Source organism: Anser cygnoides, chromosome 13, assembly GCF_040182565.1.
Source record: "Anser cygnoides isolate HZ-2024a breed goose chromosome 13, Taihu_goose_T2T_genome, whole genome shotgun sequence".
NCBI lineage: Eukaryota > Metazoa > Chordata > Aves > Anseriformes > Anatidae > Anser > Anser cygnoides.
In genome coordinates this window covers 20151599-20172509 of record NC_089885.1, presented here as the reverse complement: position 1 = coordinate 20172509, position 20911 = coordinate 20151599, and the positions used below count along the sequence as shown (strand labels likewise).

The following is a 20911-nucleotide window of genomic DNA, read 5'->3' as shown; positions in this document are numbered from 1 at the left end:
CCATCTGCATGCTATTGTGCACCCTGTGTGCCCTGTGGCCCCGTGGTGGTGAGGAGGGCCTACAAAAGCAGAGTGGATTTCCACTGCAGGAGCCATCAACCACAGCTTTGGCAAAGGCAAGAGCCAAGGCCCAAGCAGCGCCTGAAAGAGCGGTGAGGTTGGTGTGAGGAGCAGGTCCATGCGAGGTGACTGGCTGGGGTTCACTTGGCCACACCGCTTCTCCCTGGCCAACGCATCTGCGCCAGGGCTGGCCTCTGAGCAACTCCCAAAATTCAGTGGTTCTTGGCACATGTCTTTCCTCCACCTCATCTGTAGCCCTTTCTCACATGGAGTGCTTGAAAAGTCAGGTCCTAGGTGATGGGAGCAGCCTCGTCTGACGTGACAGAAGTTCACCCTGCTGAACTCAAGGCTCTGGATGTGAGCAGCGCAATGCACTGAGTGCTCATTGCAGCTCTCCATCCAGCTGCCTTTCCTGGCCTTATCCCCTCTCACACTCTTTTCCAGGACTGCTTAAAAAAAAAAAAAAAAAGCTCTAGCCAGAGTGCTGTATCAGTAAGTAAACAGGAAAAAGATGGCACAGACTAGGAGCCAGCCCTAGTGATTGTGAGGTTTGGGGCAGCAAGCACAGCAATGTCACGCCAGCTGTCTCTCTCTGGGTGGAACAGTGAATGGATTGAGAACAAGCTGCTGTTTCGGAAGTGTTTGATTTGAGACTGCCATGGTGTGCAGGGCACATTCTAGTCTTTATGAAGAGTAAAAGGCCCTAAAATCTGTGAGGACCTTTTTGGAGGGCAGTTGGCCAATGTGCCCATCAGCAGAGCTGCAGAGCAAATGGATTTCTCTGGCTAGGGCAGGCAGCTACAGAGGCAGAGCTGAATAAACACCGACATGAAGGGCTGTGTAGGTAAAGGGACCAAGACCAACATGAGAAATCAGAAGCCTTTTTTTCTTATTCCTTCCTGTTTCTTGGTCCCCTTTCTATAAAACAGAGCTAATAACACTGACCTGCCTAATGCTGAACATGTTAAAGGCCACAGCGTGCTCAAATAAGTCATCACTGAAGTTACATAAATATACAAACGTGTCTGTGCTTCATCTCATACCTCAGGAGCCTTTAGACCCACTGTCTGGGGAACTAATAACGGTCTAGTCGCAGCTGCACGAAACAGTGTGGGCTATAAAACCTGCCCACAAAGCTGTGTAAATATTAAGACAGCTCATGCAAGGAACTACGCTGCTACAACCACACTGCTCTCCATGCTGGAGCTAAGAGGTCTGAAGGTAATGCATGCTGCAGTGACTGCGTGAAGGGGACTTGTACAACACGGGATTTTCCAGCGGGCCAGGGTTGGTTTGGATTCTGGTTGGGGTAGTCACACTTCAGTCAAATAAATCAGGACCTGCAGCGGGGAGTAGAGGACAAGTTTATACAAGAGGACAGGTCAGTTCCCAACCATGTTGCTCCAAAGTGAAAATTTCAAGAATGTGAAACCTCAGTGAATTTGTACTGGGTAATGCTGCATGTCATACAGCTGCCTGGTTGGTGTTCTAGCATTAGCAGCCTTTTGTGCAAATTTACTCTCTTGATTAGAAACAGATTGAGATCTTGATGCGAAATAGATTGAGAGAAGAGTGTTTTGTTCCCCTCAAAGTTTTCTTTGGTGACCCACAAGGAGAAATGTCTTGTCTTCACCAGTGATCAGCTTTCCATCAGCAACCACTCCCAAACACTCAAAGAAGAGCTTGAACAAAGTATTTGGGCTTCTTTAGAGTGGGTTTGGTAGAACAAAGGCACCAAAACTGCAGTCTCATGCCGGCACCACTTCTTCCCTGGATCAGACCAAGCGCTGCAGCCACTTTGCAATCCACTTGTGCTACCAATGGCCCTGGAACTGTGTCACAAGCCTGGAGCTGCCCCTGTCCAGCTCAACTCCTGCCTCAGTGCAGCTGGAATCCAGAAAAGAGCTGCTCCTTCAAGCCTCACGAAGAGCTTAGTTGGCCCAGTCTCTGTGCTCACAGTGCACTGACGGGAGCAGGCTATTCTCAAACAGCAGCTGCAGAGGTGCTTAAAATAAACAAACAGAAACCAAATGCATGCACGGTTGCGGTGGTGCTACTGCTGCCCCTTGTCTGTAATGTCCACGTGGCTGGAGAACCTGCTCAGGCTCTGAGCAGGCATTTAATGTGGGTTCCCACCCATGTCTCACACCTCAGGGGAAACTGCCCTAACTGCTGTGCTTGTCAGTTATTCCTTGTAAAAATGAAGGGTGCCTTCTCCACCCTTCCTTTCTCAGCTCTTCCACTTGTGCAGCCAAGAATACAAGATACACGGAGCTGAAGGAAGGAGGGAAAGATCACATCATGGACTCAGCTTTTCCTCTGAGCTCCTCCCTGCTTGCAGCGCCTGCTCTCCTGTGGAGCCTGCTGCCCCGGGGCAGGAGAAGAACCCATGAGCCACAACAGAGCTTCTGCATTTGCTTCAGTGTTCTAACATCAGGCGAGGCAATGCCTATTGCCCAAGGATGTGCAGATGCATTGGCTTTAGCCCCAGCATACACGAGCAGGAAGCAGTCGCATATGCTCTAGGCTGGTTTCAGAAGAAAGTTATATATAGCCATGTCTGAAGAAATAGCTATGAGATGAAGGATAGCTGAGTTTTGGCATTAGACATGTAATTTTCAACATACAGATGTAACAGAAGAGGCTGTTGGATACGTGAGGAGATGAGTTCAGACCTCGATGTGAAAAGGCTCACATTTTAGCAGCACAGCAGTGGAATTTAAATGCCCTCCCTCCATCTTTTGGTAATCTTTTCTCAACAGAGAGGATTAAATTAGGAAAGAAAAACAATGAGTTTCCACAGCTGGAGAGCTCCTCTGGCTTCTGCAGTAGCTTTAATCTATGTTTCAGGAAGCAAAAATATATTTTTTGCCATTGCCCATTCACCACCCAGGAGAGTAGGTTTAATTACTTCTGCCAGTTTTAACAAGAAAACATATTGTCAGCAAATAGCGAGCATTTCCTGCTTGCAGATTTGGCCGGACAGCACATGAAGTCAGTCCTGTTTCTCTCTCCCTGCTCTGCATGCCTGTTCTGTGGTTCGCCTGTCTCAGCACCAGGCTCGATGTGGTCACCATCCCTCCCTCCTCCTGCAAGCCGGTCCATGAACTGCTCAGCGTGTGCTTATCCCTTTCTGTTTCCTACACCTCTCCCGCAGCACCACCTTTCAGGGCACAGCACTTCTCACCCGAGTTGTCTAAACATGCACTGGCCACCACACGGCTGCAGCAGGAGCTGTGAAACCCTCCCCAGCCCTCGCAACATCCCTCTCATGCCCTCATTGGAATTTTCCTCCCACTTTAATAGATGCTGTCTTGCAGCGCACACACTGAAGAAGGTGTTTCTTTCCTTCCTCTGAAGCATCTGTTGAGACTGCTGACAAAAGGCAGGATATTGCTCTGATGAAGGCTGATATCTTCTGCTCCATGTCAGTCTAATAAATACACATTAATGGAGCTAACTTGAAATTCCTGATACAGTGACTGTTCAGTGCTTCTTCCAGTTATTACTCTCCTTCCAGTTAGAAAGAAAGGAAGAAAAGAGAATCACCAGGGCAGATCTTTGCACCCTGACACCTTTGTTCTATTGAGAAAAGTTCTCATATCACTGTGCATGCCTTGACCACAAACCAGTGTTGTTTTTTTAACTGTCTAATAGTTCTCAGAACAAAATATGGCTGCACCATGAGTTTAGGAGATGCAGCTGTACAAGACAATATATTTTAACATCTACTGTGGCTAAAAAAAAAAATAAAAATATCTAGATGCAAAGATGCTAAGAAGCCCTGGGAGAAATAGAGATGGGGGTGATGCCGATCTGGAGGAGGAACCTGAGAATTGCTAACAGATCTGTGAAATGTCCATGTTCTGCTTACAGAGAGTAAACAGAAAAAACAACACAGCACCAAGTGTTTCAAGAAAGCTCAGTAAGCCAAACAAACAAACAAACAAACACACAACCCCCACAACCAAACACACCAACTGCACTTTCCCAGCCTGAAATGAGAAAGTGTAAATGGTTTTGTTCAAAGCCAATTTTCGTTCTCTGTCAGAGCCCAAAGCAAACTGTTGTTCCCTCTGGCTTGCTTTATGGGGCATCATAGGACTGATGTGCTTCTTGGAAATGTGGAGCTAAGGCAGTGTCCCCATGACCACAAGGCATTCTTCCACTGATTTCAGGGAGGAGGGGAAATAAGAATGTTTGCTTTCAGTCTGGTATTATATTTAAGAAGCCAGTTCTGAATTTTTTCTCTCTTTGCCTATTTTTTGGGATGTTCTACATGTGGAGCCTCCCTGACTGTATTCTTCGGTTTCTCGACAGGTTTTAAATGAAGAGGGATTATTCCAGTCTCAAAGGCTTTCTTTCAAATGTCCCAAACATTCTCAAAAGTTTCAATTTTAAAGCAGCATAAACTGAATGTTATAATTAAGTTAGAAATTTGTAGGACACTTGGTTCCTCAAGGGGACGTAGAACTGTTGTGACCTGGCTCCCTAATCTTAGTTAAATGTGCGCAGTGTGTGTGGGAAGTTGTTTGCAAGACATGTTTGTGGTAAATGCTCTTAATATTTGCGCACACAGCTCAGACGCGCTTCAAGCAGACCTGATTTCTGTGCAAAAATGTAAACACTGTACCAGCCCTGGAACCTGTGTGGAGTGTTTGCATGGTATTTTGGCAGTTAAAGCTTGTATTTAAACCCTAGGATAAGGGTTTTGAGATAGTGGTTCAGGTATAGTGCAACTGGTATTTGCACTTTCCCTCTCCAGACACAACTGTAATGCAGAGGGAAAAATAAACTTAGACTGACTTAAAGGCAACAAATATCCAATCTTCAGCAATACTGCTTAAGGAATTTGTAGCTTAATAAAAGGTGAGAAACTAAAAAAGTGAGAAAATGGAGATGAAATTTTAGAAAAGCATGATGTATCTGTGTTATTGTATCATCCCAGCATCTGAAGGATGCTCTCTGCTAGCTCAAGACATGGCACAACTGCGGAATACTGCTGATGTAATTAAGATATTATTGTGCTGCATTTCCTCCCCAAGTGTCACAGAAAAGCAGTGCCTGGTGAGTGAAAGACAAATTAAAACAAGAAAACAAAAAAAAAAAAGAGAGACAACTTAAATATAGAGATACTGGAGAAATCATCACAAGTAGAAGTAGTGACTGAAAAAAATCAACAGGGCCAATGAATTGTCATTGCCAAGGAAATCTTGACTCCTCTGTCCATATGAAACTGCTTGCAATAGCACTGGCTTATTCATTCCTTCCAAAACACAGCTGGAGTTATTAACAGCCCTCCTGAGATGGAGGAGAAGGACAGCGTTCGCCAGAACGGGAAGCAGGCCCCAGCTCCGACACGCATTCATTCCCCTTGGCTCCTGCTCTGCTCCCTCCCACCATTTTCAGAAGATCAAATTCACCTTCTTGTGGGATGCCACAGCCCCTTTCCAAGCCTCTTCCCAGCTCTCCTCTGCCCAGCTGCCTACAACTTGCTGTACTGCAGCTCTTCAACTAGAGCTCCCTCCGTACCCACAGGGAGGAGCAACCTTGGCATTCCTAGTGGCAGCGCTCAGCATCAGCGGAGTCCAAGCACAGCGAGGCAGCCTGGTAGTCTGTTACACATAGTGCAAGAGTGATAGCTCATATAAGTTTTTTATAAGCAAAAACACCATCAGAGTATGCTTAGATAATACAATGCTTCTCAGGAAGCGCTGAGATAAAGCCACTCTATCTTTGTGTACACACATCCCTGCACCTCTACCTTTGGAAATTAAACAAGCTCCCAGGACTTTATCCTGCTGTGTTGGAATCATTGAAAACAGTGATAGGAACAAAACCTTCTCAAACCTTGCCTTTTCATTCTTCCCACCCACCAGTGAAATCCTTCTGGTAGATGCTTTGTTTTGTAGGTGTGGTCAGTGCTGTTTCTGATCTTAATGAAATGACAAATTAGTTGTTTCATGAACCTGTTTTCTCTCGTGAATTACTCCCCTTAGAGCCCTTTACCAGACAGCAGCTGCTCAAAGCACAGCTGAAGTGTGACTTCTGCTGCTGATGTCTTTGTGGTAGCTGCTGATGTCACTGAACTTTTTTAACTTTTTTTTTTTTCTTTTTTCTCTGAAGAGGTTTACATCTTGATAGCTAGGCACATGCCTAAACGTGTGTTCATGTTCTCAATACACCTCTTTTGTCTTACACCTCACCTGACAGCCCTTTCACTGCACAAATCCAGCATGATGCTGCCAGCTCTGCACAGTGCCTGGGGATGCAGGGATCTGCTAGCCTCCCTTGGGAAATAACTCATTTGTAGCTCAGCCTTGTCCCACAGAGCGTGAAGGCAAGGTGATTCCATTGCAGTCCTACCCTTCTCCATCCATGTATCTGCTCGCCCTTCTGCACCCCATAAACCCCTTTTCTGCTGGACCCTGGGGAGAGCTTTCCAGCTTGGGCTCCTGCAGGTCCTATGGACTGCCAGCAGCACGTATGGCTGCTGGGTCTTAGCCCATGCCCTGCTGGCTGCACACGCTTGAATACTACTTTGAAGGACAGTCAGTGGCGTTAGGAAGGATTTCATCCTTCCTTCAGCTGCAGCTGGCTTTGGTTTAGGGCAGAAGATATGAACGGTTCTTAGAGGGGATTAGCTTTAGTGTCATGCCCCTACCATCAATATATTCCATTTAGTTGACTTTAGCTTTAGTGTCATGCCCCTACCATCAATATATTCCATTTAGTTGACTTGCTTTGACTTTTTCTCTTGTATGGTTTGATTTGCGTACTGACCTCATTTGTGTATGTTAGCAGTTTGACCTCATTCTCATCAAGTTATTCCTGTTTTTTTTAAATGTATTCGAGTTCTCTGCTGAAACCCTTGCTGCTGTCTACCCAGCTGAAGTGAAAGGGGAAGCACAGCCTTACGTGATGAAGTACATGAGTGGATGTGGCTCATATTTGTTAGGAGGGTGTTTTCCAGCCTCAGGAATCCCCCATGGAGCGCATTGTTTTTGTGTTCCAGTTCACATGAAAATGCTTGCCCTTCACCGTGCAGCTGTCCTGTGCGGGGTGCAGCAGCCTGCAGCATCACAGATGGTATATGGGACAACGGCTTTCGAAGCTGCACCATTTTCCTTCCAGCCTTCTTGGTGCTCACTTCTTCGCCTTTCCATGCATACCAAAACCATCATGTGTGCTCTTGTAGGCAGTGTCACATAAAGGATGGGAACTTCTTTGGCCTGTTTTGCTGAGAGGAAGTAATGCAAGCATGCAAATACCTGAGCTCAGAGCCGTGGATCTTCCCACACTGGTTTCGTGAGCTTTCCACAAGAGACCCAGGCACTATCTCTCTTTACAGTTATCACAGCTGCTGTCTTGGGCAGAGTATGAGCTGTGGGCACGGGAATGCCCCAAAGGTTCCAACACAGGTTGAAAGCCTCATTTTCTGAAAGCCAGCTACTATATTCATGTAAGTTCCCAAAGGCAACAACCTGGGGGCATACAACTGCACACCAGCATTGCATATGTTCATTACCACTCTTCTTACAATTAGCTTGCCAGTACAAAAGTGGCTAGGCACTGGCATGTAAGAGTTGACACAACTCTAGCAGATGATTGCTTCAAAGTTGATTTGGCTCCCTTGGTATGATGACTTGGTACTAGAAGGTAGGAAAAATCTCCTTGCAGAAGTCTATGAGAATTGAATCCTCATGCAGAGAGCTCTAAAGCCTGTTAGTTGTGTAACATTTACAGTTAGTTGGATCTCACCAGACTATGCCAGTCTTTCTCCTCGCCGGTGAGTGATGGCAGTTAGCACAGTGCTCCCAAAGACAAGTTCAGGATGTGTTCAGTACATTGGGTGGATAAGGAAAAGGGGTCGCACGTGCAGGCTTGCAGGAGCTGCTCCAGAGCATGGGCTACTTGCTGCTATGTGGGCACCTTTGGAAAGAGAACTTCTGCAATCCTCTTGGACAAACTGGGCAAAGCAATTAAAACTACCATGATGTGAAAAATAAGCAAGCATTTCTCCCCCGGTCCCTCCAACATATAAATTTTCTTTCATGCATTCCAAAAAGCCAGAGGTTACTGGATTCTACGCATTGAGGGATTCTGAATTGTTTAGGATGGCAAAGAAGTTTTAGCAAAGACAACGGATGAACCTATTTTTAGTATCAGCTGCATGGAAAATACTTATCAGAGGCTGTGGTGTGTTAGATTGTAAGACATGTTTCCTCCTTTTTAGTTTCTGCTGAAAAAAACACAGAACTTTAGAAGCAAATGACAATAATAAAAAAAACAACTGTTCTGATAGGTAACTATTTGTGGCTGGTATTGGCAAACCCCAAATCTGTCATGAGAAAATCTTCCCAGTTTCGTTCAGTTCCAGAGATTCAAGGTACTCAGCTGCTCTGAATAAAACCTGGGGTGAGCTTCCAAGGTTGTGCGTCTCCAAGATGTTACAAGATGTTCTTTCTGCTATTGGAGAAGATCTTTTTTTGTTACTGTAGAAACTCTTGAAATATGAATCTTTTCAGTTCATCATCTATTTACAATTTCAATATTCTACCGAAGGGAATGAGTGCTGTGGGATGTTGTAAGTGATGAACTAAGAGCTAGCAGGCTTCTCTATTAACAAATGCTCCTTTTTTGAATTAAAAACCTATTTCCAACAGAATCTGCTTTCCTTTGGGACTGAAGTAGCATGTGTGCTGGTACCAGGACCAGGGGAAATTATTAACTGCATGATGTAATTGTGCTATGTAATTTAGCTCTGTAACAGCAAAAGAGTCAATAATGAGCAATCGTGTTTGAGCTGCCGTAAAAATACAGTCAGGTAATTAGAAATTATTTCTCACAGTACACCCAGTTTTTACCTTCTTTTAAACTTTTTTTTTTCTTCTTCTTCAAAGGGAAAATTATCATCATTGGGAGGGGGAGGAAGGGAGGAGGGGGAGTAGAAAATTTTGAAATGTTTGTCGTTCCGTGTTCCTCTTTTTGTTATCTGATTCAGAGCATGCGAGAGGGTTTTAGAATAGTCAACACATTTATGTACTTCAGTGTCCACATATGCTTTTCACTTCCTAAGTGATTACTTTCTTTAAATAAATCTTTATAATATATAAGGATTATATATAGATAAAAATATAAGTTATATAATGTCATGTACAATATATACAAATATTATATACTATGTATTAAATAGTATATGTTGCATATTGCATGTTAAGTATCACATACATTATATATATTCTATATACTATATAAAAATACATACATAAGGATATTATAACCATTATAATTAATATATATAAAATATTAATTATGTAAAATTATTATCATAGTAATAATCATTTAGACATGTTTTTGCTTTTTGTCCTCGCTCCCACTAAAGGGCTGTAATCTGTTTTATCAGAGACTGATTTTTTTTCCTTGTGTGCAGAAAGCATCCTTATCTAAAAAAACTGCTTCGGATGTTCTGGGAAGTAAAACGCCTGAATGCTGTTCCTGCCCAGTAAGACACACAGTAGCGACTTTATTTTGGATTTTGGAAAGGAGCTCAGAAAGGAAGGAGAAGCATGGAGAAGGTGCGGTAGCATGCTTCTACATGCGGTCATTCTTGCACGTTGAAACAAGCTTCCCAGTAGCCAAACAGGCAAATTTGAAAGTAGTTTTTTGCATTAAGCAGTAAGAGCAGGTATTGCTCAACTCTTCCTGAAGCACCGTGTGGCGGCGGCGGCGCAGGCACGTAGTGCTGCAGCCTCTAACGTCCAGGCTGGTTCTGCGGTTAAACCCCAGCAGGCAGGTAGCTCCGGGGCTGCGGCACCTTAGGGGATCCTCTCGCCAGGGACCTTGCTCCACACACAGGTTTCTCATCTCTAAAGCGGAGGACACAGAAGTCAGCCGTGCTGCAGAGCACCCTGCACCACCAGTAACCAGCCCCAGGAGGCACAGATACGGCTGAGGCTGAGCCGCTGGGCAGAATTCCTGCAGCTATTGCTTGTGCCATTTTGCAGGAACCGAGCTCTCCTCTCATGCAGGTACTTCTGAGAGCGAATGTTTCTGGTAAACACGTCATTCTGGTAAGCAAAAACCAAGAGCAGGAACAATTTTAGGCATGGTATGCAAATTGAAATTTTAACAATATAATTAGGACAAATAGATCTATGGGGAAAGTACATCTGTAACCAGTGTAACTGTCTGCAAAATCCCTAGCGTGAGTTTGGTTTTATCAGCAAAAACCCCACTTCCTCACTCCTTGCCTGCAGGATAACATGCTTAGGAAATGGATATGCGATACAGGCAAGCAATACTTGAATCCTCCAGGCTGCTTATGCCACAGTCCTCTTCTAGTGCCAAACATGCCTTAGGGGTGGTAGCTTGGTACTGGACAGGTGACAGGAGGTTTTTGGCTGTGCATATTATTTTAGCCAACTCGTCCAAAAGCCCAGACAACAGCCCTGTGGTTCAGCCAGGAAAATGTTATCCCCGTTTACAGGTTGGTAAACTCAAGCATGAAGAAATTCGGCAGAACTATTCTGCAGGTGCTGTGATTTGCGCCTTTAAATCTGTCGTGTCACCAGGCTTTTCGTATAACCGTCCGCACTAAACTTAGAACAATCTGTGTGCGTAGGCACAGGGCAGCAACAGTGGCTGCAACTGTTTTGTAAGCAGAGCTGTTCACAAGCATGCAGTGCATTGTGACCAGGTTTTGTATCATTAGGGCTTACTTTCGCAACTCGTCAATGCGTACCAACATGTACAAGTGCAGCCATGGTTAACTTCATCTCTCCTCTGTCCAAAGAATATGGCTTTTGCTCACATTGATCAAGCCCATTAGCGGCATGAGGGGTGAAAGAGTTATATGCAGAAGCTCATGCAGACCAGAGAACATCTGCAGAAGAGATAATACTTGTTTTCATAAATGTTACTCGGGTCAATCACTGACCTGCTTCTGAATTGCTGTTCCAAGTCACGCTCCGCTTAGCTTGCTGGGCTACTGTGAGGTGACTGAATGTAAAAGACAGCTCTGTGACTGGATAAATTCCAGTAAATACGTTCCCACTGCTGACGACCAACTTAAAAATCAGCTAAACAGGATGCAATGATAAACACTGCAATATTGGCCAAAAGCTCACTATTGCTTTTCATGAAGCCCATTTAAATCGTTTTAAAATAAACACCTGACAATCTCCCAACTTCTAGCAAGTTCCTTTGACAATTCATGGAAGCAGGGCCGCCTGTAAAGCACAGCAGTGCATTTTAAGGGGTGTTCATTGTGGGTCATTCTTGTTTGAATTAGAGCCATTAGGTTTTGATCCATTGATGCCCAGAGGGCCACAGTAGCGGTAATGAAATTGAAAAGTCCTGTTAGAGAATTTATTGCCCACGCTGGACTCCAAGGCATGGCCAGCAAACCAAAGAGCTTGCTGTGGGCTGGCCCCATTTTCCCCTGCTCCTGGGATGTGGAGAGGACCAAGCAGGGGGCCGGTGGATTTCTGAAAATCTGGACCCCCTCTAAGGGGTGAGGTCTGAGCCTCACTAAAGTGTTTAACCCCTGGAATAAAGGTGAGGCCAGACTTAACCCCGTTGCTTGAAACATTTTAAGAAGTGCCACCGTTTGACATTGCTGGCAGCAGCCCCAGCATCTGTAATCTGAGCAGCCTGCGTATTAAGTGCAGGAGAAATGTCAAGCAAGGCTCAAAAGAGCGCTATAAAAAGCCATTGGGAAGTTGGACTCCATCGGCAACAGGAGTTAGCAGGTGGTGCGAGAGAGCAACCACCAGCCGAGGCTCACACCCAGCGATGCGTGTGCGCAGCCCCTCGGTCGGGAGGCGAGGGCAAAGCTGAGAGCAGAAACCTTTGAGGGTTTCCGTGGTTAGCCTGGAGTCGTGCTTGGAGGGAGGAAGGGTGCAGAGCAGGGCGGCTGGCAGAAGAGGAAGGGAGCCCCACACGGCTCCCCTCAGGACCCTTTCCTGCAGAATCCCGAGGGTGCCGAGCCGTCCTGGCGGAGCAGCAGCAGACAAAACCCCGGGGACGAAGGCACGCGGACCTGGTTTGGGGACAACGTTGCGTGTGCCTGCCCGGGGCTCGGCTCGGCGGGGCTGGGAGCTTGAGCGAGCAAATCCCACCCAAGCAGAGACGCGCGCCAGCGGGCGCAGTCACAGCGGCACCTTGCAGCACCCGGCGATGTCATGCAGGCTTCCAGGCTGGTGTAAACAAGGCTGGTGCGGAGCTGTCAAGCCAGCACACTTCCTCCTGCCTGCAGGGCTGCACTCCGCTGGGGTTCTGCCCGACAAGGTAAGGCTGATTTTAAGCTCTCTTTTTCCGATCTAGAACAAGCGTTAATGAGCCTTTACGGTCTCCTATGAATGCGTTGCCCTTCTTGGGCTTTTCCTTAGGGCTTAGGAGCCAGGAGGAGATCTGTGGAGCTCTTGTATCTCGAGACAGCAGTTCTCCTTGCACGCCAATCCTCTGTGTGAACACATGGAGGAGTGAAAACAGTGGCTGCATGAAGCTGCTGTCACTAGATGAAGCAAAACTTTATAGCGTGGGCAATTACCGGTTCTCTGACTGTTCTCCAGTGTCACTGTAGGCACAGATCCCTTCTTTTTCATGGTTTCTCAGAGGATATCTTTTACTACAAAATCATACTTGACAGTAAGACTTAATTGTTACTTGAAAGTAAGATTTACTTTAAGGAAATCATACTTAACGGTCAAGTAAACAACTTCACTGTTGCAAATCTGTTGTGGTTTTTTTTTCTTTTTTTTTTTTTTCTAACAGCAATTTATATTGCCACCAAAAATAAATAAATAAATAATTTACATGCTGTCTTGTGCCATCCGCTCTGCTCTTTGACAGAATTGCAATAGCGGGACATTACTGTTAGAGTCAGTATGACAATGTAAGAAGGTGGCTTGGATGTGGTTTTGTTCTCAAGAGTCCTGAGGCAGATTCGAATCGTAATTCAGGCTGCAGTCACTGGCTAAAACGTAGCTTACTTCATTGACTGACGCTTTTAAACTGTATTTTGTAAAACGTGGTTTACCGGTGGGATAGCATGCACCCGCACTCGCAGCTCAGCTCTGAAGGGAGCACAGCAAAACAGCTCAGAGGCAGTTCGGCGGTTATAGACACGATCCATCTTGGGTCTAAAAAAAATCTGAGATTTCTTAAAGCAAATCAGAAGGGAATAGCACTGAAGGTGAGTCAGTGCCAAAACCAGCCTGCCACAGGGCTGTGTAGGAGAGGAGTTCCGCTGGAGCAGTGGGCTGCGTGAAATAAGAAGAATGTTGCTCAAGGACAGGTTTTCTGCTGTCAGGTTATGTGTCAATGGGAGCGCTGGGACCGGTGCAAGCATCAGCAGCCCAGGGAATAGCATCCGTGCTGCTGGTCCGTGTGTGGGACAGCCCTTGTCCCTGTCCCTGACCCGGCTGCCAGCCTCCTGCCGCCGGGACATGCCTGGCTTCTTCAGCTGCCAGGGCTGAAGAAGTGAGAATCGAAACGAAATGAAACATCGAAACGAAAACATCGCAGCAGATCACACAACCCAGATCTGCTCTTTTTTTTTTTTTTTTTTTCTTTTCTGTGGAAGGAGAAAAACAGAAAAAGTACCCATAACTGTAGAACTTTCCACTTCTGACTTCAGAGGTTTCAGATTGAAGCATGAGTGCAAAAGCCTTAGATATTCAAAGCCATACAATGAGGGCAGAGTTCAGAGGCATTTATGCCTTAAACAAATCAACCTGCCTGCTGATGGAGGCACCAGAAAGACACAGCACTCTGCAATGACATTCCTGTGCTTCTCAGTTCTACCAAGATGAACGTTTTTTTTTTTTTTTTTTTCCTGGAAATGCCTTGTTTGGTTTCCAAACATCCAGCTACAAGTAATTACGTGCATGCTTAATTCTTTCCTTATTGCAACAGCCTCAGAAGTACAGACTCTGATTTAAGTGTACAAAACTGTAGTTAGGCAATACTGTATTTATTTACTACCTTTATTTTTTTTTTTGGAAATTGCATATTCTGAATACAATATTACATTACGAGCTGTCTCCCTGCAGCATGTAAACAAGAATAATAATGATAAAGAATTTAACGATAAAATGCTATTGAGGATTTCAGCCTTATACCTGTGCTGTACATACATCACGCAGCAAATACCTTTGCCTTCTTAACAGCTTTGCAGGTAGAAAATCTAGTTTCAGACATTCAGTGGCACCTCTGCGTGCCTGCTTTTGTGCTCAGACGGGAAGATAAGGGGAACAGGGCAGGACTTCTCTCCCATCTGAACAAGTGGGAGGAAGTGCAGCCATACAGCCATTTTGTGGTCCCCTGTGCATGTGCCTGGATGCAATTTAGTTAAAGGGAAGGATTAATATCATTATATTTTTATGACTCTGTAATGAAGTCACCATTCTCAGAAAGCACCATGTGCTGATGAGCAGCAGACATCACCCATGTGTATATTAATTGCATTTATGCGTTTGCACTCAGCCAGGTCATCCTGCTCAGACCTCTTCGTAAATGGCCTGACCCAGGGGTCGCTGAAGGCAGAGGAGAGGCTTTTACTGGCCCCACGGGCCCTGCTTCTGGCCCATCCATCCCCTGCCCACGAGTCACTGCGTTATATTTGCTCGGGGTGGTGGGGCTGGGATATCTCCTGCCTTTCCACGGGGTGGCTTCTGTAACCTTTTGGCTCCGGGGGTTCAAAGCAGCCTGCCCGTCTCCAGCTTCTCAGAACCCTCCTCCATGTAAACACCAGGAATATGAGGCCTGTTCCCAGGAGTGCTCTTTCACTAATATCAGTAACACACGAGTTTTTCAGTTTGAGATCACCCCAGAAGATAGCAGCACAAAGTCATGAGAACGTGCCCACACCACCAGCTCTGCCTCCAGCCCCAGCCCCTTCTCTCCCTGTAGGGGTTAGAAAGCTGCCTTAAAGAGGAGGACACGGGAGTAAACTCTTGATTAACTCTGACACCTTGTGGACAATTAGCAGATGAAGATGAAGCCTGAGGGGGAACGTCTCCATGCTATGGACTCCCCCGTGGGCTCAGGCTCGCTCTAGTCTTTGTTGCTCAGGCTTGTGCCCATCTGCAGGCCTGGGTGCAGTTATCTGCCATCAGAATGAAGGCTGAGTGATGAGGTCAAATGTGTGCACACAGCATCAGCCTCATGTTACAGCAGGTACTTCCTGGACATGTACGTTTACCCTAAAGATCTCCATTCAGGGCCCAGTTTGAGTCAGCAGCCTGAGCCTGGTTATTCTTGAGAGCTGATGTTGCAGTCTTGTCCTGACTTGTCACATGAAACATAAAAAAGGATGAATGTATTTGGGAACCTCTATAGGCAAACTGTTATGACTCATTTGAACTCAGGCTCACTGAAGAACACGTGTCTGCTGGCCAGCATTTGAATAAGTGCATGTCCTTAAAGTGGAAACTTTTGCAAATGCACCTAGCCCTCTGTGGTCTCAATGGTCAACTGGTGCTTGTGCTTTGGAGGAGCACAGGCCAGTCAGCCTAACCTTGTCTTCCAGAGGAATCCAGGCAGCTAGGAACTATGAAAGTGACTGCTTAATTCCCTCTTGGCAGGTGGGAGATCACCTGAAGGGAGAGAAGTTGGGCGTAGCGAGCAGTGCTCCCACCAGATACAGGGGCAGCAGGCAGCGTGTCCAGCTAGAGCTGCAGATGGACCAGGAGGAAAGGGTTCACGAACCTCCAGAGCTCTAGAAATTCACAGCACTCTCAAGAAATGGGATGTAACCCAAATTTACTGCTCTGAGAAGCAATGCTCTGAGAGAACACCACGGCGCTCATCTCCATGCCCCATCCACTCCCTGCCTCAGTCCTCTGAGAAGCACCAGAAAGGAGAGCGGGAGGCCTCCAGCTTTGCTCCTCAGACCGGTGGAGATAAAGCGACAGGCTTGATGCATCCTTCCCCCTCCTTTTCAGAGTCCTTTGAGCCCTCTTCCCTCCTCATGGACACGTCCTGGCCTTGTGATAGGGGCAAGGCTGTGGTGTCTTGGGCTGGGGGCAGCTGGGGACATCCCACTGCAGGGCAGGGCATCTCGTCCCAGAGCCACCTTGGGATGAGGGTGACTGGGAGTGAATTACAGACTGGAGAGATTGCCTGAGAGGGACAAACCAGCCTGGGAGGTGTGCCTGGGACGCCTTGGTGCACTCGTGCCGTCTTGGTGAAGGAGACAAAAAGAAAAGCAAGAAAGTTGTCAGCAGTGCCTGTTTGGAAAGCCTGCAGATGCCAACATTAAGTGGTGGCCCTGCTCGCCATCAGTGTGTGAGCCAGAGCCACCTGCAGCGAGGGTGGCCTTTGTCCTCTGCTGAGACCTTGCCACGTCTGGGAGTTTTGGGGGTCTGAATTAAAACACTTCCACAGCAGCCTTGAACAGTGTCTGTACAAGCGGCCAAGTTCAGGTACTGCTATGGTTAACAAGCTGAGAACAAAAAGCTTTTTGTGTTCTTTGTCATTTGAGGGCTCTAACTTCTTCTCTCTCTCTCTCTCTCTCTTCATAACATGCAGAAAAGAGCCATTAGTAACAGGGGTGAGTTACTAATATCTACCTACAGAGACACTTTTTCTGGCAAATGCCCCTTGCAAGTGGTGCTGTGAGGAAATGAGTCAGAAGCAGTGAATCAGTGTCTGCAGCACCACATGAAATAGGAAGCTGATATTCAATTTTAACCATCATATTAGACATAGAAGGAAATCACTATACTAAGAACTGTAACCCTACAGGGAAATACCCTATAAAACCAAACTCCTGCCTGTGTTGCCCTCCTGAAGAGAAGTTCCAGTTAAAAAAGCTGGCAAAAGAAAGGTGGCCTAGATTGTGGCACATCTCTGCTCATCTGAACTAAAGAAGAGACAGAAATTAGAAGTAGCTAGGAATAAAATTATTTGATAAGAAAAAGTGTTGGTCTGAGGCTAGTGAGAAATGGAAGCTGGTGATCAGATTAGGTCTCTGCCTGCGGCAGCACGCTTCAGGAGCAGCAGCTGCATTCATACCTGTCAAACTTTTCAAGCCTGCTATCCTTTTCCCCATGGAATTTAGAGAGCATGGCAAGGGGACTGACACCATGGGGACAGCCCCACCTCCTCTGCACGAATAAGAGGAGACCTTTGGGGGGGCAGCTTTGAAGAAGGTAGTGGGATGTTTCACAGAGGACATTTCTGAGCCTCTGCTTCATACTGAATAGTCAAATAAGAAATGGAAATGTGAATAGTGACAACTTTTGCAGTGCCTTTGCTGTTACAGCTCTCGTTTTTGTTCTCTACAGGCATGACCTACACTCCATTTCCTGTGCCAAATGTTTCCAGCAGCCCCAACATGATGCAGAGCAACTGGACCTGCTCTGATTCCAATGTAACGTACAAATCCACGCTGTACGCAGCCACGTACACCATGATCTTCATCCCCGGCCTCCTGGCCAACAGCGCTGCCCTGTGGGTCCTGTGCCGCTTCATCAGCAAGAAGAGCAAAGCCGTCATCTTCATGATCAACCTGGCCGTGGCCGACCTGGCCCACGTCCTCTCGCTGCCGCTGCGAATATACTATTATATCAACCGCATGTGGCCTTTTGGGAAATTCCTTTGCTTACTGTGCTTCTACCTGAAGTACCTCAACATGTACGCCAGCATTTGTTTCCTCACCTGCATCAGCATCCAGCGGTACTTTTTCCTGTACCAGCCGTTCAGAGCCAAGGACTGGAAGAGGCGGTACGATGTAGCCATCAGCGCAGCCGTCTGGCTCTTCGTCGGGGCGGCGTGCTCCCCGTTCCCCATCATGCGGAGCTATGTAAACAACTCCGAAACCTGCTTTGCGGACCTTGAAGTTCGACAGATTCAAAGCAATGTGGCCACTGTGGCGATGACAGTCACAGCGGAGCTCTTTGGGTTCATTGGCCCCCTCATCATTATTTTGTTCTGTACCTGGAAAACAAAGGACTCTCTTCGGGACTTCCAGATACCACTGCAAAACAACAGCGAGAGGCGGAAAGCTTTAAGGATGGTTTCCATGTGTGCCGTTGTGTTCTTTGTGTGTTTTGCACCATATCACATCAACTTCTTTTTCTACATGATGGTGAAAGAAAATGTTATTACAGATTGCCTCCTGCGTAGCATCACGCTCCACACCCAACCCTTTTGCTTAGCTCTTGCAAGTCTGGACTGCTGTTTGGATCCAATCCTGTATTTTTTTATGACTTCAGAGTTTCAGGACCAGATATCAAGACATAGCAGCATGGTCATCAGGAGTCGGCTCATGAGCAAAGAGAGTGCCTCATCAATTAAGGAATGAAAGGAAAGACAGCTTAAAGCAATTAAGATATTTCATCTGAAATCCAGGACTGTTCTGTGATACTCGATTACCAACTCCATTGCCAAAATTCTGCACGTGTATTTAGGGGAGTTTTGTGGCAGTGGAAATCTTCTGATACGTACAAGATAAAACTTTAAGACCAATGTGTTGGAAGGCGATGAGTGACCCAACGGGTGTGACTACACCTATCACTGTGATGCCCATGCCTGACCTAGCAGGACCAGAAAACCTACAGAAGGGAGTGACAAAGATTTTGCTGGGAAATGGTGGAAAAATACAAGGAACTTTTTTTTTTTTTCCTATTTCTCCAACTCCACTGACTCTATGGTCAAACCAAAGCCAACCATTCATCCATACACCGACATCTGTTGAAATATCTTCTCTGCTAAAAATACACAATCTATGCAAGAATGTGAAGGTGACCGGTAGAAAAAAATGGCAGTTTTGGTCTCCCCACTCAGGGACGCAGACAAATGAAGGATGGCTGTTTGCTTCAGCCCGGCAGCCCCAGATTGCTGCTGCCTGCTCCTGACTTTTAGTGAATTCCACTGGTCACCATGCTTACCTCTGCTTTGCTCTTTCCCACTCTTGTCCACCAATTCCTCCTCCTCACCCAGCCCTAAGTTTGCTCCTTAATTATGGACACATCCTGTACCTTACACCTACAGCTGGTACTGCGGTGGGGGGGCCACCCTCTACAAGTTCTCCTGATGGCTCCTCAAACACTCTGTAGTGTGGGACTTTTCCTTGCTCCGAGTGACCGTCTTCCCCTCTGAGCTGTCCCCATCAGCACGGGGGGCTTCATCACCCAGCCTTCACCTTCAGACCCCAAGGGGCAGCACTGCCACGACCATGGGTTGTGTGCAGCCAGACTCAGCATCGGTTCCCGTTAGATTTATTGCCCCCAGTGGTACCATCTAGGTCCTCGCCCTCTTTGGTGTGTGGCTTCTTCAGCCCGGAGGTGCCTGTGGTGGAATCACGCTGTGAAATCTCTTCTCAATGGGTTCTGCTGACGCGTCTTTTAAAAGAGAAAGGTGCCCTTGCCGAGGTGGTTTCAGTAAGAGAGCAAAGGCTAATTTCTTCAGCAAATTGTTCGCTGTGATTTTTACCATCAGCTCCTCTGCTGATCTTAATGTTTACATTTTTATAATTTCATCAGCTATAAAGATGTTAAAAGCAGTGACAAGAAACAATGTCATTTACCCCTTATTTTAATAAGTGGTAGCTCTTAGGTCAAATTCACCCACTTTGTGTAACTTCAAGGGTTTCCTCATGATATCTAGGGATACAACTGATTTATTCCCTTTGAAACTGGTGACTGTCCAAAGTAAGCATGTAAAATTCTCGGTAAGCACCAGTGGCAGCATCTTAGATGTCAGTACAAAATAGAAAAAATACCAGAAACGCTTGCTGGGTATATTTGAAATCTAACTACTCAATTTCACCTAATTACATTTTGACTTAATCAAAAATTTTTGAATATTACTGTTTTTTAATTGTCTGTTTCACAGTAAAGTGGGAAAAAGCAAACAGAGTGGTTTAGATAACCATAATGCTGGACTTCCTTGAAAAGGCAGTGAAAACTTATTAATTAAATACAATAAGCTATCACAGTTCTCTTCCCATTTGTGAAAAGATAATTATGGTCTACAGTATGATGAACTTAATCTTGCATACAGACAAGTGAGAATACCAAAACATGCCAATCTGAATGAAGTACCTTTCATTAAGAGAGTATTACTGCAGACTTCTAGTGAGAAAGCTGCAGAGTAAGCAAACAATCCATCTGCTGTTGAAGTCAATGGAAATGTTTTCACCGATTTAACTGGCAGTGATTATGACAATGATATACATACACGTTTACATGCTGCAAGTGGTCCGTCGAAAAATGTGAGCAGAGGTTGCCTCAGGTACACAGTAAAGCATGCATAATGAAGTTTTTGTCAAGGTAACAATTGTCTCATAAGCTAGGCATTGTACAATGTCATCAGTGAAGGAGATTTTACTTGCAACTGTTGTTTTGAAGATTCTTGTAGGCTTTGATCAGCTAGCATGCGACTGGAAGCTGTTTACTGTGATTTCACTCTCATGCTATTCATCTCCATTTATCAGGTGAAAAAAAGTTGAAGTCACTGTTATGGCAACTGTGTAGCTTGTCCTACATTGTTCTTTCCCAAAACTGATGCTTAAAAAATAAACATGTTTTTGCAAGTGTAAGCTGAGTTTCATAGTTGTCACACCTACAGAACAGGATGGGATCGCTTCCTCCTTCCCATCGATCAGAGTTCATGTGGTGAAGTGCATTGATTACTAGCAACGTTTGTTATTCTTAAATACAAAACAGAAAGGCGTTCCCCCCTCGACTGTGGTTAATTATTATTATTATTTTAATTACACTTACACTGGATTTAAGTGTGTTTTGAAGACAGGAGGGTGCAATGCAGAGGACAGCCCATCCTTGGTGGGAGTAGCTTTGTTGCCTGATGTACCCGGGTAAGGAGGAGCGGCTGCTCTCGC

At 45.9% G+C, this 20911-nt stretch overlaps 1 protein-coding gene across 1 annotated transcript; it reads left to right on the top strand.

Moving 5' to 3' along the window:
- Positions 1–11752: 11752 nt before the first annotated feature.
- P2RY10 (P2Y receptor family member 10) lies at positions 11753–20611 on the top strand. The gene is made up of 2 exons (XM_067004829.1): positions 11753–12351; positions 17355–20611. The coding sequence occupies exon 2, from the start codon at positions 17357–17359 to the stop codon at positions 18371–18373; it is 1017 nt and encodes a 338-aa protein (XP_066860930.1). The 5' UTR covers positions 11753–12351; positions 17355–17356; the 3' UTR covers positions 18374–20611.
- Positions 20612–20911: the final 300 nt, after the last annotated feature.

What these genes read in the sequence shown, in the direction of transcription:
- P2RY10 (XM_067004829.1), top strand. Translation starts at nt 17,357, where the DNA reads ATGACCTACACTCCATTTCCTGTGCCAAATGTTTCCAGCAGCCCCAAC.